Source organism: Cynoglossus semilaevis, chromosome 19 (genome assembly GCF_000523025.1).
Source record: "Cynoglossus semilaevis isolate Cse_v1.0 chromosome 19, Cse_v1.0, whole genome shotgun sequence".
Taxonomy (NCBI): domain Eukaryota; kingdom Metazoa; phylum Chordata; class Actinopteri; order Pleuronectiformes; family Cynoglossidae; genus Cynoglossus; species Cynoglossus semilaevis.
The window spans coordinates 4,634,073-4,661,281 of NC_024325.1; the positions used below are offsets into that span (position 1 = coordinate 4,634,073).

Below are 27,209 nucleotides of genomic sequence, written 5' to 3' on the forward strand. Positions count from 1 at the left end.
TTTTATGTATGGTTAATTATATGCAACAACAGTAAACAATCTAGTTGTCACGTGTTTGTTTCATTCAAGATGGATCTCTGTAATACTGTAATTTCCGAAGTGGACGTCAACGGAGTGTTGAGTCTGAGTAACGTGTGCGTCACAAAATGTTGCATTAGAAACTGTGGGGATTATTGAAGTTTTATGTGGATATCAACGATACACAGAGCTGTTGAGGAATCATTGGATAAAGATCAACTTCTTGCATTTGCTTGAAACTGTCGATCAATTAAGGATATTGGTGTGCTTGGACAATTTGTATTCTTTTATTTTTTCAATATATAACTCAAGTAAACCCTGATCATTTTTAGTCAAATGGTAATTTTCATCGAAAAGAAAATAGAAAGTTTGGTTCCTGTATACTGGTTTTGGCTGATTATAATTCGGTATGAGATTTTTCCGAATGTATTTGAAGGCAGCACCGCTTGCTGCCATCCATGCATCTAGTCCTGTCTGTGGTGGTACCTGCTGGCTACTTAACTTAGCCAGCTTTCTTTACCTATCAGTCACTTCTCTTTAGGAATAATGAGATGATCGACACATAGAAATGGTTTTCTTTCGCTCAACGCGTTCTGTACGGGCGTGTTTTAACACAAATATGTAGACTGCCCGTTCAATGTTACTATTTTAGCTGTTAACAGCGTCCTGTCGAGTCCATTTTGCGTCTATCTGGAAGTGGAAAAAAAGACAAAGAGAAAAGAGCTTTCCAGTAGCTGAGAATGGTTTGGGCCTGAAAAGAAGACCAGAGGTATGGATACCGAATGTCACAAAAACCCTATTTTGGTAATTAAATGTACTTAGTGATTATTTGTATTTTTTGGCGAGTGTTATTGTTTTTCTCAAAAAATCTAATGATTTCTGATCTAGACAGCCGTTAGCTTAGCCACTAGCAGGTCCGGATGGCTAACAAAATGCTAAAGCTAAATTGAATATAGTTTTATACATATATCAATTAAAATGGTCCTAATGAGTAGTCATTTAAGCTACTTCATTGCGTTATTGTCGAAGTTCTAATTATTTCGCTGACGTAATGTGATTATTTTAGAATTGCGGTGTCAGTCTGTTGTGATGGGGACTGTTTTTGATCCTGTAATGTTAGCAAACACTTCGATTTATGACGTATGGTGTTTTTGTTTATTCTCTATTTGGCCTTTGTTGTCCTCTGATAAATTTAAATGCATACATAATTCGAAGTCCCAATTATTTTTATCGGCCCCAAGATACTGCTTTGCTTTTAAGAGTTAATAACAAACCAAGGATAAGCCCGTCGATTTGTGTCACTGGTGTTAATTTTGGCTTTATAAGCTAAATATTCATTTCTAACTACATCACCTTTTGTATGTCTTGCATTATAACACCTCTGTTTTTTATAACACGGTCAAAGAGAGTTGTAATTTGACTCGTAGTGACAAGCAGAAACTTTTAGTATTGTTGTCATACATGCAGTTCTGTATTCATAATACTTTCCATTAGCTTTACCAAGTTAAAATCCTTAATGATGTTACTTGTAAACTGAGGTCCGATGACAACACAATACCCAGTATGTTTAGTTTTGGTTTAGCTGAAGGGACAGCTGATGATGATGTGCTTTTCTGGGAAGCCATTTTACGTGCCACAGTTGGGGGAAGGGCCGGAAAATGTACTACAAGTCCAGAGTAACTCGCAGCACTTATCACTGATGCATGTGTACACACCTTATAGCTCACTGTGGCTCACCAGTCAACTTGTTATCTCAGTGGACGCTGCGTTGTAGTGGGGCAAGAAGAGAGGGGCATGAACTCATTTATGACAGTTAGCCGTGAACTGGTACCACTCTCTGTACTGTCTGTGCAGGCTGGATGTTGGTCGTGTGGGTGTAGTTGTTTATTATGTACACTCTGGTGGACAGTACGTGTGGACCTGCACTCGGGCTTTTGTGGCTTATAGTCCAAAATACAACGTAAAAGATGGTCGTCTTTCCTGGTAACTGAATGTAGTACTTCGTTTTTAAAAAGGATTTTGTGACAAGGGCTATCCTTGAGGGTTTTTCTTCTCCACACTTTGATGTAGTGCACCCTCATCTAAGAAAACTTGTATAGGAAACTGCCTCAGCTGAGAGTCTAAGCTCAGAATGAGAAACACTTTATTGATCCCTTGAGGGAAATTGTCATTCAAGAGCATTTAAGAGAAATCGACTTAAGTTTAAGAATTTGAAATATTTGTTTATGAAGTATACAAATATAAGAATGGATAGGATATAAGCAAAATTTGAGTATAAGCTGTACCTAGTGTGAATTTGCAGTTCACAAAACATTTTGAAGGAGCGCTATTTAAACATAGCCCCTATAAAAACCTTTTCTAACTTATATGGCGCCTTAGTGTGTCCAAAAAATATTTTCATGTCAGAAATTGTAGTCCATTATAGGTTTTTTTTCACACCATATGTCTCAAGGTTAGTGACATCACAAATGTAATGATAACAGGAATACAATTTAAACTGTTGAAAAGCAAGAGCACCTGACCTGGGATCTTTATGATAATGATAAAAATGCAGGAGTTTTGAATAAGATTCAATTAAATGTTTGAACAGAGAAATTAGGACATACAATTGGTTTAGTCAGAATTATCTTGGCTATGTCTTACTCTTTTTTTTCCAGTGTTTATCAACGTAATTTCATTTTATTAATATGGTAAAAGCATTGGCTGTTTTATCTGACAGATAAAATGTTTCTGCTGCTCCTTGTGACACAGCTCTGTCTAAAGTCACTTACTTCCTGTTTTGTGGTTTTCATTGTAACTGACTTGTTAAGCCAAGCAAAGGGCACAGAGACATGTTTTGCTATAATGTCATGTTGACTTGTTTATCCACTCTGGACAGAGGAGGTTATGCTTGTTCTGTTGGGCTTTGACTTGTCTTTTGCACTGGGTTGTCTACAGCGTTGTTTTATACTGCCTTTTAGTTTTAATATTCTTCTCTACAACTAACTTGAGGGATTTTTTTTAGATCATCACAATTGTATGATGTCATAAGTGGAGCAGTGCTTACAATTCTGAGCAGTTTTCAACATTTATTCAACCCCAGTAAACATAGAAGCACATTTTGTCCTTGGGTTGCTCTTGTCTTTTACAATAAAATGTCCTCCATTAAAATATAATTCTAACATTTGTATGAGAGCTTTTCCAGAAGCTCTGTAATTGTCCTTAATCAAATCAGGCAGCAGCAGGTCTTGTTTCATTCCTTAGTAACAAAGCCCACATAGGAAAACAATATGCTCTTTACTTTGTTGGGACATAGTGCATCTGTTGTTCAGCTTTTGTTTTATGACATGTCAGTTTGTCTCTCATGTGACTTTGTAATTTTGTGGAGGTGAAACTTGTGATGGCCTTTCATTTCTTTTATTTTCGTGTTATGTGGTGTAGTGCTACGTTAGTCGCAGTTAATTGCAGGAACATTCTTAAGTTCATGAATCCCCCCCCCCACAAGGGATTAAGGAAATAACTGGAATTTACTAGTAAGAAGGGGGCGTACTGTTGTGTTGAGGAAGGTCTGGCAGACCAAATTAATTTCAGTTTCAGCATTTTCCCCAAAGTAAAAAAAAAAAAAAGTTATTTCTTTTGTTAATTGAGAATAGCTGTAAATATGGCAACATGAGGGCAGAAAGTTTGGGAACCACTGTCCTATTCTATAATCTTGATATTTAATTTTTACAGATATGTACACAGTTAAATATTTGTTTTCAATGGGTAAGGGTACATTTCCTGAGTACAATTTCCAGGCCAAGTGAAGAATAAACTAAAATACTGTAAGGTTTGATGTGAAATCTAGCTGGGACAACACATCATTTTCATTGTGCACTGCAATGTTGTTTGCTTACTGGTACTGAGAAATATTCCTCCATCCATCAGTCATTTCAGTTCACTTCAGTTTTGGCAGTACATGTATCTGGGGATGGATACCAAGTTTATTTTCAGTTCAGAAGAATAGGTAAACTATAGTTCGACATGTTTCTATTTGTAGACAGACACGTACTAAGACAGTAAGTGTCAAATATAGTATAAGTCCACCCCACCCCCATCTCCTAAATTGAGGATGATGTTCGACCTGTATAACTGCTAATTATAGTGGGGTATGATTTTGTTCATGACTGCAGTTTAAGTAGGTCATGTTTCATCCTGGGTAGGTAACTGTGGTTGGTTTATAAAATATGAAGATCCATGACTAAGATGTGGTGTATTTGAGTTGGGTTAGGTTAGTCTTTGGCAACTTACATGCAAGTAAGTAGACTTTAAGTAAGTAGTAGATTAATCCAGGTGGAATTAATCTGTGTGACGACAGTTAATGCAGGTGGAATTAATCTGTGTGACGACAGAAGTATGTTGTCAAAGTGTCTTGCTCTTTGACCAAACAATGAGATAGAATGCAAATGTCTCCGTAGCTCACGCCTTGTTTTACTAGATTACAATATGTGGCCAAAGGCACTAGAAACTGTTTTGTAAAATAGCTGTTGACATATTCCTCTCTTGTACAACTCATTTTAAATAGCTGAATTGTGTAACTTTTAACACATTTCTCTTTCTGAATAACAGAGTTGCTCAGGTTCTGAAATTTAATGTAACCCAAGTACACCTAACATATGGAGTTTATCTGTATTTCTATTGACAAGCCTGTTTTGGTTTGAGGCCGAGGGCGGTTGGCTATAGTCAAATGCTGACTATAGTTCACGAGCCTCTGTAGTTGTGTAAAAACAGAAAATCCTCATTAGATACATTGTGTGCACATTGAGGAAACCTTTGCGATGTCGATCCTTTAGAAACAATAAATAGGGTGTGTTGGCACAAAAAATTATTATTTCTGTTGTCATTATTTTGAGTGATGTTTTTAAGAGACTTTGGAGATAGTGACATCCTAGCGATCAACTTTTTAATTTGTTATGTATAATGTTGGTTTTCCTGGATGTAAAAGGACTGTGAATGTGCTTTAATTAGCTTTGTAAAAGCAGCACAGTCACTGGAACAAGCCACGGTTGGTAAATTCTTCGAGCCCCCTCTGAGGGGGACAATGCAGGCCTGCTGAGGGGAGGCATTTCAGTGGGCTACTCAAATGCTTCAAACATGCCAGAATAAAAGTGTTTAAGCTGTTGTTTGAAGAGCATGTCAGTCAACATTCAAGAGTCTTGTTTTGATATGTTAATTGGTGCTGATCTAAAAGCCGTGTGACAATATTAAAGGGGCTCAAAGACTGAATAAACAAAAGAACCTAGAACAATTAAAATTAATCACATGGTTTGACATTTTTCTCCCAAGACACAAATCACAGAAATAAACATTTAGAGAAAATCGGTTGAATTAATACTGAAGAAAATCTAAAGTAAAAGTTTTCTTTTGCTGACAGATATTTATAGCATTGTAATTTCAGAAAAATAATGGATATTTTCCTCATTATTTTTTACACATTCCTTCACACACTGTTTCAAACAGCTGCTTCAATGAGAGAGGTTTACAGCATTTGAAAGGACACTACTCTGGAATTCCTGCCGTAAGCAGATCTGCCTCCAAAAGCTCCAGGGCTGGTGGCACTGCCCATCTGTACCTCTTTACTGCTAAGATGTTTTTGTGCAGATTCAGGTCAAACTTTGTACTTTGTAATGATGAGACACGGGAAGACAAATGAGGGCATTGACAGCTTAAGCAGTGTTATATATATTATGCATTAAATGAAACGTAACTATTTGCATTTATGTTCTGACATCAAGTTTCAAAATTATGTCCATTGTCCTTCAAAATCATTGTAGATAAAGCTTGGCATTGGAAAACTGCTGCTGCTTTTCAGAATAAAGTGTTCACACTTTGAACTAGCAAAAAAAGCAGGATGGACAAATTTTAAATTGTCTCTCCAAGCTGGTTGTGGGGCTAAATATTGTGAATTAAAAACAAAACTGTCCAACAAGTTACTCATGCAGTCTCATCGGCCATCACTGTTCGCCAAACTTTCATGTGTGCTGATGTTATCTTCTTTGCAGCTGGCTTTAGATTAGGTTCAATTAAATTTAGATGTAATACTGCCACCTACTGGTGCTACCACTGTGTAATTTGGGAACAAAACACTAAAAGCTTGCTACTCAATAAAGTAGAGAAGTCATTGACATGTGCCGAATCAGAAAGGTATGCTTAAATAGAGTCTATAAATGGTAAGAGGTCAAGCTACATTCTTTTTTCTTTTTTTTTGATGTAACAGAAAATCATAAATGTTGTAGCATGCCTGCCAGTTTTTTTTTAAATTTTCAACAAGGTCAAAGATATATGCTATGTTATGTTTTAAGAACTTCTGTCATCTTGATTTAAGCAAAGAAGTAATCAAAAGCCAGTTCAACCAATTCTTCAGATGCTATCTTTGTACCAGTGGTTAAAAAGACTTGTGATGATGATAACACCTCTGTCAACATGTGTCATCATCCTGTAGCTGATGAAAATGTCTCCACTGTGCTTCAAACTGCACACTGCGAACTATACAGGGTCCCTTTAACAGGCTGCTCTGGTGCTTTGCCCTCTGCTCAGGGCATAGTGGGTGACGAAAGGAGGGAGGAAGATTGTTGATGGAAAAATGAGCTCTGATTGGCTGGGACTTGCACAGGGCAGTGACATCACACCAGAGGAGAGGCCTTGTGGTGTAAAATAACATCTCCTTTTATGGGACAGGGCAGACTGATCCATTGTCAGAGAAAGGGGAAAGTTGTTCAACATTATTTCCCCCATGGCTGTTTTATGTGACTATTATAATACAAAGTTCAAAAAAGTATTTAAAGTGTCGGCAATACGAAGGTAATACAAAGTCCAAAAAAAGTATATGAAGTGTCTAAGACAAGGTAATTGTTAGTAGAATATTTTGATGATTTTTAAACTTAGGTTTTTTTAACTAGGTTTCATATAATAAAAAATAAAATTAAACTTTTTATCTTTATCAAAAAAAGTGTTTTAGGGAATCATTTGTTACAGTTTGAGCTTTTTAAATCAACATAGTTATAAATATTATTTTCCAAAAAACAATGCTCGGGCTGGGCCCCTACAACAATTAAGGCTTAAAAATGCTATATAAACACTCTTCTTCTCCTTTGTGAACTGTCTGACACTTACTCCACATTAGCAAACCACACACAGACAGAAGGAAACGTTCTGTTTGCCGATGAGCTTAGCTGAACATGTGGCTTACCCCTGCTGTTTGCTGATGTGGTATCTCCCAAGAAGGAGCAGCCAGTCACCTCCCCACTTACTAAGTCATATTTCTCTGTACTCTAAGGAAATGTACTGTTTTACCGATTGGAGCAAAGAAAATCTGTTTTCAACTGTCTTTTCAGCTGGACGCTCAGTGATTTAATTAGAAGACTGCCTGGTGGTCTTCAGTGAATAGGGGTGCCATAGATATTTTAGACTGACAAAGTCATGTCGAGAGAACCTCTGAATTTTATGGAGATCTGCTAAGCCCTCCCCTCCACCTTCAAATGTTTCAGTGATTGTGGCCATGGCCTCTCAGTCAGGGTAAGAAATGTACAAACAGTTGGCAGATTTAACCTTTTTGGTTCAGAGTCTGTCTGGTAGGAATAAAGTCATATTTTTTGTTTTCTTTTATTTCTCTCTCTTTCTCTCTGTACATATTTTAATGTTTGTGTATAAAGGCTGCATCGGTCTGTGTCACACAACCACCAGTCTTGTAGTCACATTGCTCAGATAACCATCAGTTCTTTGCCTTATTTACTGAATTTCTGCTTGTATCAAAGACATGGCTTGGCTGTAATGTTGTGACTGAGGCAGATGAGCTGATTAATTTAGGTACAGAGTGAACTGACTTTTCCACTCTTCAGACTTTGACCTCTTCACTCCGGCTTACATAGCTAAATGATTGCAATAAATGACAATAATGAAAGTGACCATGCCTTATTATACTATGTAGTTTAAATTCAAAGAAATACTCACTGTACTATAATATTAGGAGCGCTACAGAGAGCTTCTGCTGCAGAAGCTTATTTATGATATTTGCCTCTGATGTCTGCTATTCAAATGACTCATTTATGGATTATGGGCTTCCTCTGTATTTTTCCACCCAGGACTCATACTGGGAGGAGGCCTGTGTCAAAAGTCTTACTCATAGATAGTGTTTAAGGACCAGGTGTATTTGCATGAACCACTTCCATCTGCTGGCCTGTAAAAAAACAAACAAACAAATAGAAGCAAGGGAACTTTTCGTACTAAGCTAGAAAATTAAAGATTCAATGTCATAGTTAAAAGTGCTTTAATTACACTTGGATCTTATACTGGGGCTAGAGTTGGATGAGAAGGTTTGGTTCCATCAGTCCTGAAATTCCAGGTTGGGTTCTACCCTTTGTAAAAACTCTGCCAAATCTCTGTGCAGTCTACCACTGGGACAACCCCTGATAAAAGGGACACTGAAGCTGTCTGCCTATTCACACTTGAATGTTTCTGGTGTTATGACGACAACAGAAAAACACCAACCGCCCATGTTGTAGTAGTTGTTTTGCCCCGTGTTATACTCTCTCCTTAGCTTAATTTTGCCTAACAATTAAACTTCTTTTGTCATGCAAAGCTCTGAGACCTCACTCAAGCTCTCTGAGTCCTTTTTTTCCCTCAGGGCAACGCGAATGTGAGACGTTACAAACAGCAAGAAGCTCAGTGGCAGTTAATGAACTTGATTGTTGCTCTTTAAGCATTAAATACCACTGGTTGACTTACTGTAAAACGTAATAAATATCATTCAACTTTCTGGTATTAAATTTTAAATTAAAATTTCTGACAATAGCACAGATGTTTAATGGTAATGCCTTTTGGGCCCAATTTCTTCCTTAACTTAAGTAGGCTAGGTTACATGAAATTACACCACTGTGTATGTTGTTGCTGATGAAACAACCTGCAAATGTGCTGGAAATGTTTCAGCCAGTTGAAAAGAAGTTGAACAGTAAAATTGTGAAGTTGTGATTAATAGTGTGAGAGTGTCAATTGATCATCTCTTCTTACATGAAATTAAACTCCCTAGTGTGTTGCGTGTGTGGGCGCTTATGGTCTAGGAGGCGACTAGTGGGTTATGGCCTAATCATGCTGTGTAAACTGCATTTAAAAAAAGAAGGTTGTGGTTGTTGCTAGCAAAGCCTGAAAGTTGTCAACTCGGAGGGAGGTGTGACACGGGTGGCTGATGATTTGCTTCTTTGGCCTAAACAAACTATGTTGTTGCTTTTGTGTTAAAGTATGTACACACAACAACAGCCACATTTCCAAAGCTGACTGTTTCCAGTCAGGCTTATGTTTAAATGTTCATGGTTTGAGCGTTTTACATTGAGCTTTGTTCTGTGTTGAATGTTCTGGTTGTCTTCACTGTAACAGCATGGGTGTAAATTGAACCCAGACATTCACTCGGAAGGACACTGTCCTGAAATTGCTCCTTGTTTTGGCACATTCAGGCCACTCAGAGTGGCAGTACGTTTAAGCTGTATAAGACACGAGTATGTGTTGTACAGCTGTGGTTTGAGAAAAGACAATTAGCTTTGTTCTTTTTCCTCATCGATTTTTTTGTTGTTGTTGTTGTTTAAGGTGTTGATCCAACAGTGTTGGATATGTAGTTCTCTTGCTGTCTTTAAAAGAACATTGTAGACTAGAGAAGTAAACTGCTGCACAGTATCCAGACTACCTAAGCCTATTAGCACGTACTTTCTCTGCAGGTCTTTTCTGTGACTCATTGACCCTCGAGCCTAATTCCCAATGTATGGAGTCTTCTAATAACAGCCTGACTTGTAGTTCACCCAAAAACTGTGACTCTGTCATATAAATATGGACGTCGTTACTACATCGTTGTTGTGAACAATTTAGTATTGTGTTGCAATAAAAGCATCGTTGCCTTAAGAGAGAACTGCTGTTTAGAATTTATAATATTTATTTAATATATATTAAGTTTTCTTTAGGGCAATGGTTTTTGAACAACACAATTGGTAGAAGAATAGAAGAGAAGCCCGTATTGCAAACACAGCAGAACAGAGCAACAACATTAGGTTAGCAGCTCCAGTACAAATGCTGGTAAAGCAAATCTAAAATAAGAAATACTAACCTTGGTGGCTTAACATATGAATATCTTGAAAAAATTAGTAAACACTGTCTAAGAAAACATTTTTATAATACATATAAGCTGACAGTATAGTTTGGGGTTTGTTTGTTTTTGAGAGAAACCAGAGAATTGTGCTCATTTTCTCACTGTTTACACACCAAAAAAAAAAAATCAAACAAAAAACTGGTTGATTGATAAACAGAAAAAAGTAAGTAATGAATACATTTTTAATTTACATGTATAATGTAAAACTTGCATTTACAATAAGATGTTATTGTAGCATATTAAATGCTAATATGTTTACATTTTTTTTTGTTGCTTTTTTCAGGGCACAAAACAATAAAGTTTATATGCCACGAAAGCCTTCTTAACAAAGTCTTGTGTTTTGTTGTTTATTTTAGCAACATGAACCGTGAGGACCGAAATGTGCTACGAATGAAAGAAAGAGAAAGGAGAAATCAAGAAATTCAACAGGGAGGAGGCGAGGCCTTCCCAGCAAATTCCCCTCTCTTCCCCGAACCATACAAAGTGGTAAGTGAATTTAGCTCATCTTCACCGTTGACACTAATTGATTCAGTCAGTTGACAGGCATTTGTAACTGTGACAGGAAGTGAAAACCACTCACACTACCACCAGCATTTATGCCAAAATTGATTTGCTTGTTTTAAATGGCAAAAAAGGAATGTACGTATAGCTTCAAGCGTCTGTGGTGTAAGAAGGGAACCCTCAGTCTGTAGGTGTTTGTTTATTCTTGTTCAACTAACGTTCCTGACGTATGTTCTACGTATGTGGTAGTCTATAAGATATCTTGTTCAAATAATCTGAAGCTTAGTTGTTAAACTTTTAAACTAATAGATTTTTCTTTACCTAATAGAACAAAATACCAAAACAAAGCAGAGCCAGAGGCTAACTTTGGGCATTTAGATTAGCTATTAAAGAAATAGCCATGTAGCATGTAGCTTGCTATACAAGTTAAATGTTGAGTTAAATAAAGTGTCAATATCTTGTTTGGATTTCTTTAAAATTGTCTGTCATTAGATAATAAATTACGGGGGGGATGGGGATCATGTCTGTCACCAAAAGAAAGAGGAGTTGGGTGAAATCTCTGATTTAAAAGCCAGGAGTAGGAATATCTGCTTAATCTGTATAACTCTTTAAACCTGAGGCTACAGTATATTGCCTATATTGTAGCCAGGCTATACCTTAATGAACACGACTACCAGGGCTCTGGCCTACTTACATTAAGGAAAAGGAAATCATTGTCTCTTAACACTGTTCACTACTGTGGTGCAAAACCTCTCCCAGAGAGAAAAGAAAAAAGAAAGAAAAAGTCATACATCAATTTTGTGCAGAAATGATTAATAACCCTATTCTATACACAACCAGGGTAAACTTACAGTGCAGATCTGCCAACTGTCTAACGCGTCATAAAAAAAAAATCAATCAATACTGACGCATCTAAAGCCTGTAGCAGTAACGTGTATCTTTTGTTTTCGAACAATTCTTCTTTCTTTTCACAGTGTGTAGCTTCTGCCTTCTTCTAAGTAAGTTTGAAATTGACAAAAACAAAGTTGGGGCTCTGGTCTATTTTTGTTTTAGATTTCCCAGCTCTTACATGCAGGCAGAGTAAATTACTGGCAATTTTGTTGTTGTTTGTTTTTTTTTTTTTGTCTCTTGAAAGCTGCATTTGCATATTTAAAGCCACTTAATGATATGTCATTGTGTCGTGGTCTTTTTTGATGCACTTATTTTGACTGGACTTATACATTTATATTCTTTAACATTGAATATGTTGAATATGCAATGTCAATGCAGCTAGTTAAGCAACCTATGAAGTTGAGCAACATTTGGAGACTGCATGATTGATAAAACCAGCTGTTGAAGATCACTCTGATCCTTTGTCACAGTGATGGCTGACTGTCTTTAAATTCCTGTGATCTCAGTAGACTTTAATATTAAACTTATTGATCTTTGTGCTGCCCGGTATGTTTTTTAAAAAAAAAAAATTGTATTAGATGCTTTGCCATATGATTGTGGCTTACAATAAATTACCTTTGGCTGTCAGATGATCAGCTGATGACTAAGTCTGCCAAAAAAGAGCAGGTTGAATTGAAACCACATGTTCTTGCTTAGGTGCTTGTCGTGAAGCTGTATAAAGTAAATAAAAGAGCACAGCATATTCCCTTCCTTCTGTTTTCTCTGTGTCTTCATTCTGTGCACACAGACAAAAAAGTAGGGCAGTCAGCTTCCAGCCTTTACTCTGCCGGTGTAATTGTTAAGAGGATTTATGTACCAGTTTAATCTTTGCCACTAAATAGATTTGAGCAGAGGTAAGTGGCTCCTCTCCTGAACTGGTGCAACTCATCAGAGTAGCAGAGAGGAATGTGTCCTGACCTGTTAGGCGCAGGCAGGCTAACAGAGCGGAGTAAGTTCTGCCCTGTGTGTTTGGACCACAACAAAGTAAAAGGTAAAAAGCTGACACTGAAGAAGGAAAAGTCATTGATGTTTGTAGGAGAGGGGAAGTCTGCTGAGCAGATTTGTCTGACCTGTGGGGAAAGGCAACTGTTAAATGGCAGGTTTTTCTGCACTTTGTGTCTCTCGTCTCCTTCTTGTCTCACTCTTATGTAATCTCTTGTTTGACTTTTTTTTCCCTTTCTCTCCCCTCCTCTGTCATGCTCCACTAAGTGGAAGCTTACTGTGCTCTGCATTGAAGGCCATGTGTGCACACAGCTGCAGCTGTGGCCTCGCAGATGTAGACCAGCAGGGCAGTAACGTTTTTATGGTGCCGAGTTCATGCAGTTGTAACTAAGCTGCAACGTACGACGAGCATGAAATTATCTGTTTAAAATCAGAGACACACAACAATGGCTGTCTGAGGCCATTATGGTTTATGAAGTACATTTGGACCATAACATAAGACCCACATTGTTAACCAAAAACAGACAGACTGGTGTATTACTTTGCTCTTTAAAATAAAGTTAAGGGTATTTGGCAAAATGCACATTATTTGAATTTGTATAATAAAAAAAATAACACAGAGGAAAAAAAGGTGATGGTCCAGTCCACAAGTTCCACTTATGTGAGCCAATTCAGCCAAGCTGGGGGTTTTAATGCAGTAAACGTTAAGATCAAGTTGTTTTTTTTTTTTTTTTTACATTTCCTGCCAGCAGATGGTGACTTTGGTTTTTGACCCTCTGTGTGCATCTGTTTAACTGAACAGAGGTCCGGGTCCTAGCAGGAAACTGGATACTCGGCACAGACGTCTGTCCTGGGCTGATTGCAAACAGGTTGGCTGCTTGGAACCTGTGGCTGCAAAGTGATTGATTAACCACTGTGTGGGAACTTTGAGTAGGCCCTCATCTGTGTCCAACAAAGAGTGTGTGGACCGGTTTGGCACCAGCTTGGACCAACATATCTTTCTGATGAGGCCACAGTTGACTGTTTCCAATGAAAACTGACAGACCCTGCTCATTTAAAGTGCTGTTTCCAGGAATTAGGTAAAAAAAAAATCATAGAGTCACATTAAATATGCTGGAGGAGTGTGGTGTGTTCATCTGCAAAGTGCAAAATTGTGATTTATAAATCAAAATAGGATGCAATTAGAAATTTTACACAATGCTTTTGGAGGAATATAGTTCCCTGGATCAGCAGACGCTCAACGCTCTTTTTAACCATGTAGTGTAGTCGTGACCAGACCAACTTTCTCAGAAATGTGTGATGATGTGAGGTCATTGTTTAAGAGGACAGTCACCAGTATATTTAGAGCCTATTCTTGTGGGTAACAATTTTGACCATGTTATAGAATTCAATTCATATACAACAAAAGTGTTTTGCTAGTCCTGTTAACTCCTGAATTCTCACACTGTGCATGGAGCTTTTGCTGCAAGAAAGAATCAGGTCTATTTTGATTCTGTCTGTTCACAAATACAGAATACCAACATTTTTAAATTACATTTTCATATGTATAAAGTTATTTTTGACTACACTGTTCTTTCCATTTCTTTCAGTCCAGCAAGGAAGATAAATTGTCCAGCCGTATTCAGAGCATGCTGGGCAACTACGACGAGATGAAAGAACCAATTGGTGACACACTTCCAAAGCTTAGTGCTAAACCCTCTAACAGCTCGTCTTCCTCTGAGGAGAAATCAGGAGGTCCACCTCTATTTGTTGGGGACCAGCGTGGTGTAAGCAGCAGCGGCAGCAGTCAGAACAGTAAGTGGACTCCTGTTGGTCCTGCAGCCAGTGGATCTTCATCACAATCACAGAAACGCTCAGGACTCCAAGGGGGCCACAGCGGCCAGAGGAACAACGGAGGCAGTAGCAGCAGTAGTAGCAGCAACCAAAGACACTCAGGAGAAGTGCGGGAAAAGAAAATAAGCAAACACAGTGCAGCATCTGAACATTCAAAGACGCACACATCGAGTCCGGCCAAAGGCTCGCTAAGTTCCTCAAGTGGCAACAGCCACTCTAGGAACTCCTTGGCTGCTGAGCAGCATCACAGCAAAGAGCGTTACCGCTCCAAGTCTCCCAGAGACAGGGAGGCCAATTGTGACTCGCCCTTACGGGTTCACACTTCTTTTACGAGTGGACAAATATCGAGTCAGGCCTTTCCCCCGTCTCTCATGTCCAAACCCGGCTCCATGCTGCAGAAACCAACTGCTTATGTGCGTCCTATGGACGGCCAGGAAACAGCGGAACCCAAGAGCTCACAAGCAGAAAGCTACAGTGCACAGTCACACAGCAGCACCATGGGAGAGATGAAGTCCAACGGCAAGGCCTCGCTTTCTAAACTCAAGATTCCTTCCCAGCCTGTAGAGGTAATGTTTGATTTGATTTATATTTAGTATACAACTGCCTAACACTCACCACTGCTCACTTGTTGAGATATTGAGCTGTGAAGATCATATCTATAGTTGTAGACAACACTGCACTGTTAATCCAAGGAAGAAAAATTCACAGGCACGTAATGATTGCAGTAAACGTCCCGATGGCTTGTTAATCAAGATGTGACCAAAGTCACGAGAACGCCTATAGAATGAGTCATGGTTCTGAAAGTGGAAGCCACCTCTCACCTGCTGCACTGACATCATGTTGTTTATGAGTGTATGTGCTGAACACTGTGTTTATCTCTCTCCAGGGATCAGGTGACGCCAACTGTGTTGATGAAATTCTGAAGGTAAGTACTAAATTGTACTTACTTAAGAACTGACCATTGAGGAAAAGGAAAAAAAAACGCTCTTCACCCGGAGTCAAAGAAAGAACAAATGTCATGACTCACACCTTACGATTCATTTTCACATTTTTGCCTCTGTGTGTGTGTGTGTGTGTGTGTGTGTGTGTTTTGTGTTTCTTTCAGGAAATGACTCAGTCGTGGCCCCCTCCACTGACAGCCATCCACACCCCCTGCAAAACAGAGCCTTCCAAGTTTCCATTTCCTACCAAGGTTAGCATTCGTCAGTTGTTGTAACCCAGCCTAATGTATTATGAGGCTTATGCCAGTTGGTCTTCTACTGCCAACATCTGCATTGTAAACATGCAGGCAAACATATTCATGTTTTTATACAGGTTTGAAATGTATTATTGTAGAATTTATATATAAACTCCATGATATTAGTAGTATTGTAAGTAATGTTGATATCTCTATTAAATGTAAGACAATTGTATCCATTAATTTTAAGGACAGATTGTTAATATGACGTGGTATGTTATATATTATACAAGTTGTGTTTTTTTATTATTACAGGATTCTCACCCATTTTCAAGTGGACATAGTGAGTATTCCATATGTCTTAGAATATATAGATCTTGTGTGTATTTTTATTTACATATATTAATATCCCTAAAAGCCCTACTTGAAATTAAATCCTCAGTAGCTCATCAAGCAGTGCAGCACAACTACTAATTGAAAAATAAGAGATTTACCCAAACATAAGTTTATTTTTTGTAAAATAGACAGATGTCTCAAATTATATTTTATTTTATATATATGTGTGTGTACTTCTATATTTTTCTGTGTATTTATTTAAATGTCTATAAATATCTTTGAATATATGCATTTTTTTATGTATATATTAGACTAACAAGAAAAAAAGCATAACAAATAGTATCAAAACCAACATTACATTACTCAGTACTAGCTTGAGGAACAATTAGTTATGTACATTTAAGACATTTACATACATTTTCACTGTCACATGTTGCTTATGAATCCTCTTGGTGCGTCTGCAGAGCGGGGCAGTTCTTCTAAAAGCTCCAGCAGCCACCAGTCCAAAGCTTGTGACGATCAACCCACGTAAGATTTTCACTTTTCTTTCTTGTTTCATTCCGTTACTTCCATTACTTAAGAACAGGACACATACTGCAGATAGTATTCACAATGAATTCGGAAACCCTTTAGTAATCGTACACTACTTACATAGGTTTAATGGTGCTTAACTATATCTCAGTAGGCTTGAGGATGACCTGAAGCTTAGCAGCAGTGAAGATAGTGATGTAGAACAAGATCCTGCCAAGAATGCCTCAAGGAACACGTCGGCAAGGTAAACAAAGCAGCTCAGTGAAACATGCTTAATGACCCTTTAGCTTTGTTTTTAAATGTGCCCGTCAGGTGTTGAGTTTCTGAAGCTGCAGCAGTGTTTGTTTTGTATTAGAAAATACTTTTAATAAAAGAGAAGATGCATAGATTAAATTGAGTCCATGCATATTATATTGTAGTGATAATGTAATGTAGTAATAGCGTGAAGAAGTTCATATTCTGCATAGGTGTACACACATAAGAAGAGTTGCACCAGTAGCTGGATGATCTAAATGTCACTTCAGCATTTTGTGGATCCCAGCAAATTTTCCCTTTGTTATGAAAAGTGCCCTTGTGTATTGAATTTATTCAAATGTGATTTATCATTTTGTTCACCTTTTGTCTCCTGCACCTCTCTTCTCTCTTCTTCTCTCTCGTACAATAACAGCAATAACAGTGAAGGACCAGAACAGTCCCGCGATGACTCCAGTAGTCACAGCGGCTCAGAGAGCAGCTCAGGTTCGGACAGCGAGAGTGAAAGCAGTACGTCAGACAGTGAAGGCAACGAGCCTCTGCGACCCGCTTCTCCTGAAGTAATGATGAAACAGTATCTTTGTACAGAATGATACTTAACTAACACAACTGTATAGTTTCTGACATATTTATAATAATGATAAACGTGTTCTTTGCTCCTCCCAAAAAACATTTTTGTTAACTTTAATAAGCTAAAGATAATATAAATAATTACAATGTTAGCTCCCAGCGCACTGCTGACTTTAGTTTTCTTCTCATATTCAGCCTGAGCAACCAATGGCCAACAAGTGGCAGCTGGACAACTGGTTTAAGAAAGACAGTAATGTTCCTCCAAAGTGCAAGAAGGAAGGCAGAGATACCGGCTCAGGACGCAGCTATGGCAGCCAGGGTGGGGGGTCAAAAGACTCAGTTGCACCTGCTCCCAGTAGAGATCTACGAGCAGCACAGAAGGGAGCAGAGGGTGGCCGCGGTCGGCAAAAGTCCCCTGCCCAGAGCGAGGGTGGCACAAATCCTCGTATTCGTGTTGGCAAGAAACAGCCCAAAAAGTCTGAGAAGCCCCCCGTGGTGGAGGAACCCAGGGGAGGCTTGCGAGTAGAGAGTGAACCAGCTCCGGAGATACCTCGAACCAAAGCTGCTACGAAGGGTTCTCGCAAACCAGTTATCAAAAAACCACCCAGACCGACCCCGGCTACTGTTACCACCACTGTAGACAAACGCAAGCCCAAGGCTCCCATGAAGACCTCTCAGCAGAAGTCCCGGGAGTTTGTGGATACGGACTCCTCATCATCGGACTCTGAGGAAAATGACAGCATCCCCTCCTCGTCGCAGACGCCCAAGTATCAGGAGAGCATCAGGACGCCCGTGTGTGTGTTTTCTCCAATGGAAGAAAAGGAGCTGTTGTCTCCACTAAGTGATCCTGAGGAGCGATACCCTGCCAGGCCACCTCAGCAGCAGGTTCTGCTGGTGAAAATAGGTCAGTGTATACCACTCGTAAGGCAAATAATTCAAATAACTGAAACACTTCTAAAGCTTTTCTTAAACTTTACATCAAGGTGAACCTTATCTCTGAACTTCCCTTCTGTCTTCATTTGTCTTTAGATCTTAGTTTGCTATCCAGGATTCCAGGGCGTCCCTACAAAGATCCTTCAGAGATAAAAATGGAGAGGGAAGACTCTGTTGACAGAGACAGCAAAGACTTCAGCAAACAGAACTCTGAGAAGAGCTCCAGTAAGACAAAGAGGAAACACAAGGTAAACCTCCGTTCCTAAACTTTTTTGTTTGATTTTGTTATTGCTTTAAAATTACTAAAATATGTTATCATTTAAGTATTAATAAAAAAACAATCTTTTGTGATAGAGATCATATGTGTTTATCACATCAGTTGTGTTGATAGATGTTTGTGACTGCAGGTGATTTATAATGATCTACTGAATGTTTTTTCATATTTTGGACCTTTCAGACTGAGGACGAAAGTTCAAAGCCAGAGAGCAAACGCTGCAAGTTGGAGGAAAAGTCTCTATCTCATCATAAAAACAGCAGTAAAGAGTGAGTATTTTTTTTCTTTTCCACTTTCTCGTTACTAATATTTCTCAACACAGAAAACAATTCATTGAACACTGGCAAAATATCGAATGTGGAGTAAAGTTCTTTCTACCAACGATTGATTAAAATAAATTAAAACACTTATTTTGATGTAAGAAATAATTTCCAGACGTGTCTTTATTTACATTCTTATCTCTTGAACCTGCACATGTTAACCTTTGTTCCAGTGACGTCTGTGCTTTGTCTTCAGTGTTGAATTACATGTTTAGGTTTAGATGTCGTTCCTGAGCTCTGATGGTATGGTTTAAAATATGGGTACAGAACAGATAAGGTTTAGGTGTCGTTCCTGAGCTCTGATGTTACATGATATGGTTTAAAATATGGGTACAGAACAGTTTGGTTAATTTTTTTAATTTAAAAATGTGTTGGTTCATGTCCCCTCAGGTCTAAAAGGTCTTTAGAGAAAAAAGAGGAGCCTGTCCCTTCTCCATCCATGTCAGGTCTGCAGCGAACGCCCAAGGCAGAGCATCCGAGTCGGAAGAGGACGGTCAGCCAGTCCGCGTCTTTGTCCAGTGGGACTGGAAGTGGAAAGGAGGCGGGGCACAGCAATAAAGGCAACTCTAGCTCCAAGCATAGAAAAGGAGAAGATAAGGGACGCAGCACACGTGATGGCAAGGTGGGTGAAACCTAACTGCCGAGGGAATCAGCTCTGCATGTGTATAGATGACAACAACTGTGGATATTGCAATGTGTACAGTCAGAGTAAAGTCTTTAATCGTGTTTGCCAGCTGTGCAATATACTGTGTTTACCCTGGAGGGAAGGAAATTACAAAGCTCTAAAAGAAGAGAAAGGAACTAAAGGTGGAGAACATAGATCAGCAAATGATCCATGTGTGCATGTTGACAGTCAGTTTGTGTAAACTGGGGCAGTGGTGTCCTGGAGGTTAAGGATGCGGGCTTGTGTCCGGAAGATTGCAGGTTCAAATTCATCAATAATGCTACTGAGGTGCACGGCGCAAGGCACTGTTTCCACACACTGCTGCCCATGCGATGCAACATTGACAAATATATCACTTAATTTCAATCTGAACCAGTATTTCATAATGTTTAAATATGCTCTACATTGTCAATCAAGAAAAAAGCAGACAAGTCCATGGCTGGTACCCTTAGAGTTACAGTCTTTATTTGTTAACCTTTTTATTTTTTATTTTTTGTCCTTCACTTCAAACACCTGGCTTTTTTATTGAAACTATATTCCCTCCTGCTTCTTTTCTCTGCAGGACAAATCCTCAAAGGGCTGTGATAACCAGCTGGCTGTGCCTCCACTCTCCATGGAGAGCTCTAAGTCTCAGAGATCCAAGCTGTTGTTTGAAGACAGGTAAGGAGAGCTCTTTTCACTGTGGATAACCTCACACTGAGACATTTAAAACAAGCCTTTAAAGATTCTGGGGTGTTTTTAATGCCAAAAACCCAACAGTTATGTTTGGTTATGAGTAAATGGGACTACATGAAATGTGATGTTCATTTACATTTTAAGAGGCTCTAGGAAATCGTTCTAAAGCATGTTTATAAAAATGTTGTTTTTTATAAACACGAAAATATTACACAAAGCATTTATGTGAAAAAAAACTGTAGTATTTTGTCAAATTAAGTTAAATTAAAACAGTTTAATTGACAAATCTGGGTCTAAGACAAAGATAACATTCAGTCAAAATCAACACTGCTGTGACAAAATAATTTGTTCTTTGATTGTTATTTATTGGTATTATTATTGTTAATATGTTTTGTTTGAATTTCATTTCAGGGTCCATTCAGCTGATCACTACTTACAGGAGGCAAAGAAACTGAAACACAATGCAGATGCACTGGTAAGAGCAATGGTCCAAAGACTATTTACATAGTCAATGGAGACATTACAGTGCGGGTTTCCACATGCAAAGCCAGGAGAGGAGACAGGTGTCAAATGACGTGGTCTAGACCTAAATGTAAAACTACATCCTGGTCAGATTTTGAAAACAGCTTTAAGGTTAATTTTACGGTATTTATCCTTGTGAAATATCTCATATTTCATGGACCCAGTTTTTTCCCCTCTGCTTGTTGTCAGTTTATGGCAGAGAAAGAAAAAGTAACATAAGCTGTTACATGATCTGGTGAGGATATTTAATCAGCTTAGTGTCAGATACTCACCTGCGGATCGTGTGATACTTTGTACAGCTGCTTGTTTAAATTGACTTTCTTTTTATTTTAAATTTATGTTCAAATATGTATTTCAGTTTAAGGGTTAAACTATTTGTTTGTTGAAATTGACAGATTTTACATTGTACTTAAGTTGGATATTGGCACAGGGAGTGTGATGTGTACTCCAACACATAGTTAATAAAATAGAGTTAATACAATTCTTAACCTAAAATCACCTTATTTAAATTTTTTTTTAATTTTATACACCTGACACAATAGTCTATGTATTAGAATTAATACAAATAATTTATGGACAGGAGATGACGGGGAAGCATTGATGGACTCAGTGCAACTGTGGTGCATTAGACAATTTTTACTGCTCAATTCTGATCACATGCTTAAATTAATTAAATTACTGTTGACCAATACAGTTGCTCTGTGTCTTTACAGTTGGACCGCTTTGAGAAGGCAGTTTACTATTTGGATGCTGTAGTGTCGTTTATTGAATGTGGTAACGCTCTGGAGAAGAGTGCCCAAGAGGCCAAGTCACCCTTCCCTATGTATGCTGAAACTGTGGAGCTGATCAAGTAAGGACCTCTTTAGTATTATTTAAAGGGAGTAAATGAAAAACAATTGGGCCATTCAGAATAAAAGACAACAATTACTGAAACTAATATATGACTTATTTAATTGTTCAAAAGTGTAGATGCTTACAGAAGCCAAATGTTTTATATGTTTTTATTTTCAGATACACTATGAAGTTAAAAAGCTACTTGGCCCCCGATGCTACTTCAGCAGACAAGAGGCTTGCAGTGCTTTGGTGAGTTCAGGGACCTGATCTCTGGATGAGTCCTGCTGTTTATTCAGTCAGTCGTCATTATTTGTTTATTTTTGTTTTTCAAGCCTACGATGCCAGTCCCTCCTCTACCTGCGGCTGTTCAAGTTAAGGAAAGACAGTGCACTGAAATACTCCAAAACACTCACAGAACACTTAAAGGTACTCCTGTTTTCCCCCTAGTTTATCTTAGCAGAATTGCATAACCACAGGAAAGCAATATAAATTCCAGGAATATACTTATTCTGTGAATGTGTAACCTACTTCTCCCTTGTGTACATAATGTCCTTTCCTCCATTTTGTTCCACAGAATTCACTGAGTAACACCCAGGCTCCCTCTCCTGGAATGGGAAAGTAAGTGCTGTCATTCTTTTTTGTTGGGACCTTTGAAGTTTTTGAATTTTTTTTCCCCCAAACACTTGTCTTATGTTGTAAAAGTATTATTGGTGTAGTTTTTCATTCACTTTAATACAGTTTGTAAGTGCATGTACAGATGTCTTCCGTGCATATTTTGAGGAAAATCTTAGCTTACTAAGTCATATTTGTATCCTGTAGAAGGACAGCCTGTGACAATTTCAGCTTGAGTCCATTTGTCCTGAATGTCTTTGTTCTGCCTGTTTCTGCTTCCTGCTACAGTAAGGCAGCAGGTATGCCCTCTCCAGTGTCTCCTAAGCTCTCCCCGGGCACGGCCGGTAGTTACTCGTCAGTCAGCAGCAGCAGCAGCGCTAGCTCGTCTGTGACCATACCTCAGCGTATCCATCAGATGGCTGCCAGCTATGTCCAGGTCACCTCTAACTTCCTGTATGCCACTGAGGTCTGGGAACAAGCAGAGCAGCTATCAAAGGAGCCAAAAGGTGACTTTCAGTTGTCATAGAAGTATATTTATATTGTTGGATGACAAGGCATGCCTCTGTATGTCTATAGGATGCACGTTGTGCTGACAGCTGCTGAAAATAAAACTTGGATTTGTGGACAAATTAGTGACACCTTGATAATAAATAGAGGAAACAAGAGGCTGTTTTAATAGAGTTTTATTGTCCGATATAATACCAAAGGTCGTAGGATGCCTAAAATTGAATCAATCACCTGATGTCGCTGACTCTGCATCATGTTCATCTGTGCAATAGATAATAAACAATATGAAAACAGTGCTTCACCTCTGCTGTTCCTGCCTCTCTATTTCTGTCACCTGTCTTATGGGTACGAAGAATATCTACATTTAGCAGGATACACATGCATACATGAAGGGTGAGAGAGGGAGAAAGCGAGAGAGTGACAGGTTACATCCAACTGTTCTGCTTTTTCCGGGTGTATACTTTGACAACAAGTGTTGGAAGAGTGACTCTAAAAATGTATTTCCCTTTGTTTGTGAGTGTAGAGCAGCGTGGATGATATTTTGAAAATAGAGTCATGACAGCAGTCACTGTTTTGCTACTGTAATGAGAGAAATTTAGATGTTCTTTAAAATTGTATTTTGGCAACAACATGATGCCTGTGTTCAGCTGTCTCATTTGCGAAGACTGACTTTAATTTCCTGTTGTGTGCCTTTTGTTTGTCTAGACTTTTTCGTGGAGTTGGACAAAGTGATGGGTCCTCTGATCTTCAACACCAGCAGCATGACAGAACTGGTGCGTTACACACGGCAAGGCCTCCACTGGCTGCGCCTGGATGCAAAGCTTATTCCCTAGCAAGGACTGGCTCCTGGCCCCCAGCTTCCACACACCACTCACCACCTCAGTCTCAGACTCCTGTGCTCAGAGACACAAGCATGCCCTCGAGAATCCACAGAAACACAGAAACTTCTCAGAAGTATCTCCAGCACTGTGTCCATTTTCTACACCAGCTTGCCAAAAAACCAATGAGCAATTAAGAAACATCTCACACATTCGACGACAGCACCACACAGGAAGATGCATCAAAAAACTGCTTCACGGGCAAAAAAGGAGCCTATTGCCATTCTTCATACAGTATATCAGCATTCTTACCTTATCTGAATGCCACGTTTTTATCTCTTTGGCATGGTAATGCTGGATTAATTATTTATAACCAATACACTAAGTTCGAGGTTTAGGTTCGTAGGCTACTTTGGCTTTTTTAACTTCTACTTTGTTTCACCAAAGTACCTCCCTTGAACACCACAGGTGCTTTAAAAACGAAGGTTTCTCTTTATCAGTTTTGTGCCTTGTATGTGAGCTACAGGAAAACAAACAGTCACTCGTCATAACAGTAATTTATTTTTCTGTCACCTGTAGCCGCAGTCGTCATTTTATGCATTTATAAAAAATAATCACATGAATTTAAGTTTTTAAGATCATTATGACTATTTGTACTCACCCTCTCTTTCTGATTTGGTACTGTGACACACTTGCAAACACATTGGTTGGTGTATTTCTATTTAACGGTGTCTTTTAATTTTTTAATAATCATATGCTTTTTTAATCCTATTAGGAAAGACATGGCTATTGTGATTTAATCCCCAGGGTTCTATTGGGTGTAGTGATTCGCTTGGCCTCTAGGGTCTGCTATCAAAGCCCCTGGCCTTCGTCACGTTAGCACTAATTAAGAGATTCTCTTTCTACAAATGTGTGGGGTTTTTCTTTACCCCGTGTAGCAAGAAATCTTGATTGAGGAATAATTCTTCAAGGATCAGTGACTTCCTGTCAGTGTTAATCTTGTTTTACTGTTTTACTGGAGTTTTTCTTTAAAAACAGAAATCATCAGGGACTATCTAGAAAGTATTGAACATCAGCCACATTTTGGTTTTTAGAAACTGGGCGTGTGTGACCACTCCATTTGGCACAGTGGAATGTCAATTCTTCTGTGAGGAAAGAGCTTCCCCTGGAGAGCAAAATCAGTAGTGATGCAGATTTGCAGTGTTGCATTTATACAACAGAGATTTAAATCTATGATTATATATTTCAAGTAAGGAGTATAAATGCCTTTATAGATTTTTATTTATATACCAAGTGACTTTTTTTTTAAATTTCCTTCTGCTGAAGCAGAGGTGGAATGTTTTAAATGTGTACGTTTAAAACAGGGTTGAACCGGGGTTTTAGTATGCAATGTATGTGTATGTCAATTGTTGCTATATAAATTTAAAAGCTAAATCTTACCTGTATTACAAGCCTATAGATAAGAATTTTAGGTTTATTTTTAGGTAAATGATTCTTGGTGTAAGTCAGCATGTCCAGATTAAAACATTTCCTTATTTCACGTTGGTTTGAAAATGATGTTTGAATTGACATTTTCTATCATCCAACACTTTTTTCTGTTTTACAAACTCAGCATCAGGATTTATAGGTTAACTGAAGATGGGTTTAAAATGTCAGCTGGTGAAAGACTGATTTCTCCTTAACTTTATGGACTTTTCCATTATTTCAAATATTAGCTTAGCTTTACCTCTAAGCCCAGGTTTCATTGTTTCTCCTTCTTTCCTTCACTGGCTCCCTGACCTTTTTTGTAGGAGGGGATACTGTTATTTCCTTCTGCACTTAAAAAAAAAGTTAGTCAGAGGATGTATTATTTTAATCTATGCAGGATTTTTACAAACAAAAGTGTCTGTTTATGTGGGGGTATATTTTCCAAGCTTAGGATTTTTCTCCCTTCACCTCTGTTTTTTTTTTTTTTGGTCCACCTCAGTGAGAAGCCTGATGAACTCAAAAGTGTCCAATGCCTTTTAGCTTTTGCAGTTTTTTGAGTACTGGTTTAGAATGAATGTATGAATGTATGCATGCATGCGCGTGTGTGTAAATAGATCTGTTTTTATAACCAAACACAGATGGCTTGAGCCATTTTGTACTTAAAGCTGGAGGCCACTTTTCTCATAGGAATTCCTCTGTCTTCATACACTGGTTCACTTTGTAAGTACAGGTCTGCGCCTTGTGTAGACAAATGTATAAATTAGGCATCAGAATTTGTTTTTAACTGTTTGTTAATCCCTTATTTATTTTTCTTTGCTCCTTTTTCCCCATATTACCGTTGCTATTACCATCTGAAATAGGAAGGTATAAATGTATAGGCTTTGTTCCTGATGAAATTTCATTGTAAGTAGTGCTTAATATTAAGTCTAACCGTAAAGAATCCAGGGTCAGATGATGTTTTTGACATTCAGTAGGAAGATGTTAATACTTGCATGTTTCTATTTAAATATGTGTATAAATTGTAAATATAACATTTCTTTAAGGGTGGATTTCTACTACAGGTTGGCATTTTTATTAAATTTAAGAAATCCTGTAAATATGTTGGTGAAGATACTTGATGCACATTTGTATTTCTCTGTTGGCTTTTCTCCTGTGCTCTTCTTCCAGGCTGTTGCGGAGACGCCTTTAAAGAGTCTCTCGACGCTGTATATCCAATGTGTCTCTCACTCCTTTTCTTACTGTAGTATACTTGTATCCTGCTTCAACCTTTCTCGGTATCATGTCTCTACATCATCATCAATGTCTCCAAATCAAAGTGCGAATATTTTGTCTTCTCTGTATTTGATATGGAGCTGTGTACTTTTCATGAAATGTATATTGTCGATCCTAGGGCATGGATGATGGGTGTGTACAGTCTCTTGTGTAAAACCACGTCTGTTTCTTCCTCATGAGATGTTTTCCCTTTTGAAGAATCGGTCCAAGATGTCTTTTGCAACAGAGGTATTTCTCTACAATGACAACAGTCGTAGCAATTTATACAGTACGTTGTATAACACCCGTATTTTCTAAATCATAACTCTAAAAGGGAGCCCTGCAGCATACACTATGTACGATAGTCCAATTTGGGTTAGTTTTACGAGAACTCACAGTAGAGATACTATGTAACTGATGCAATAAGATGGAAGGTACTCCCTTGAGTTTGATCTTCAAACTTAGGTTATGTAATTTAAAAGCATTCTTGTGAAGTGAGTATTAATTGTGACTAATGAGAGTCTGTCCTGAATATTCTTTGTATTTTGCCGTATTGAGAATAAAATATATCTATATGGATTTGTTTTGATGGGGTTGTCCTTGCTTTTATCCTCAGTTTCTAAGACCATATAATAAGCTCATACATACTAATACCTGGGTTTGTAGAGGATTACAACATTAAAAACTACAGCAAGCAAAATTAAAAGAGGTCAAAGTTCCACAACAGATATTGAAATGGAAAAGGCATCTGATTTAAATTAACATGTTGAGACATGTCTCTCATGTGTCTTCAACATCTTTGACAAGTTTTATTACTATATCTATGTCTAGCGCTGAGCTGTACTATCATTACTTTAAAAACGTAATCAACACTAAACGTTACACGTTCAACCAACCTGAATGTCTTTGGCGACCCCTATAGGAAATGGTGATCTTAAGTAGCTACTGTCCCTGGCGTGATGCAGTTTCCTGTTGCAGAGCTAATCATTATGAGAATGAGGCAAAGGTTTTCTAAATAGTTCACATTGCTTTGCATGGCAGAGCCTCTTAGAAATGATTAGCTGTTTTTCAGTCGACATTGTGCTCCCCTGACAA

At 38.3% G+C, this 27,209-nt stretch overlaps 1 protein-coding gene across 5 annotated transcripts; it reads left to right on the forward strand.

Moving 5' to 3' along the window:
- The first annotated feature begins 173 nt into the window (after positions 1-173).
- On the forward strand, positions 174-26,693 carry aff4 (AF4/FMR2 family, member 4). 5 transcript variants are annotated; one of them, XM_025065603.1, is made up of 22 exons: positions 3,574-4,329; positions 4,364-7,551; positions 10,522-10,651; positions 14,128-14,937; positions 15,258-15,296; positions 15,477-15,563; positions 15,864-15,891; positions 16,349-16,412; positions 16,570-16,659; positions 17,083-17,227; positions 17,433-18,141; positions 18,267-18,418; positions 18,628-18,713; positions 19,155-19,386; positions 19,991-20,088; positions 20,515-20,578; positions 21,339-21,475; positions 21,637-21,708; positions 21,792-21,885; positions 22,034-22,077; positions 22,360-22,577; positions 23,284-26,693. In XM_025065603.1, the coding sequence occupies exons 2-22, from the start codon at positions 7,535-7,537 to the stop codon at positions 23,409-23,411; spliced, it is 3,444 nt and encodes a 1,147-aa protein (XP_024921371.1). In that variant the 5' UTR covers positions 3,574-4,329; positions 4,364-7,534; the 3' UTR covers positions 23,412-26,693. The 5 variants fall into 5 exon arrangements, with proteins under 5 accessions (XP_016897358.1, XP_008330672.1, XP_024921372.1 ...); XM_025065602.1 differs by having other exon boundaries at positions 3,576-4,329; positions 16,567-16,659; XM_017041869.2 differs by lacking the exons at positions 3,574-4,329; positions 4,364-7,551 and adding an exon at positions 174-822 and having other exon boundaries at positions 16,567-16,659.
- The last annotated feature ends 516 nt before the right edge of the window (positions 26,694-27,209 follow it).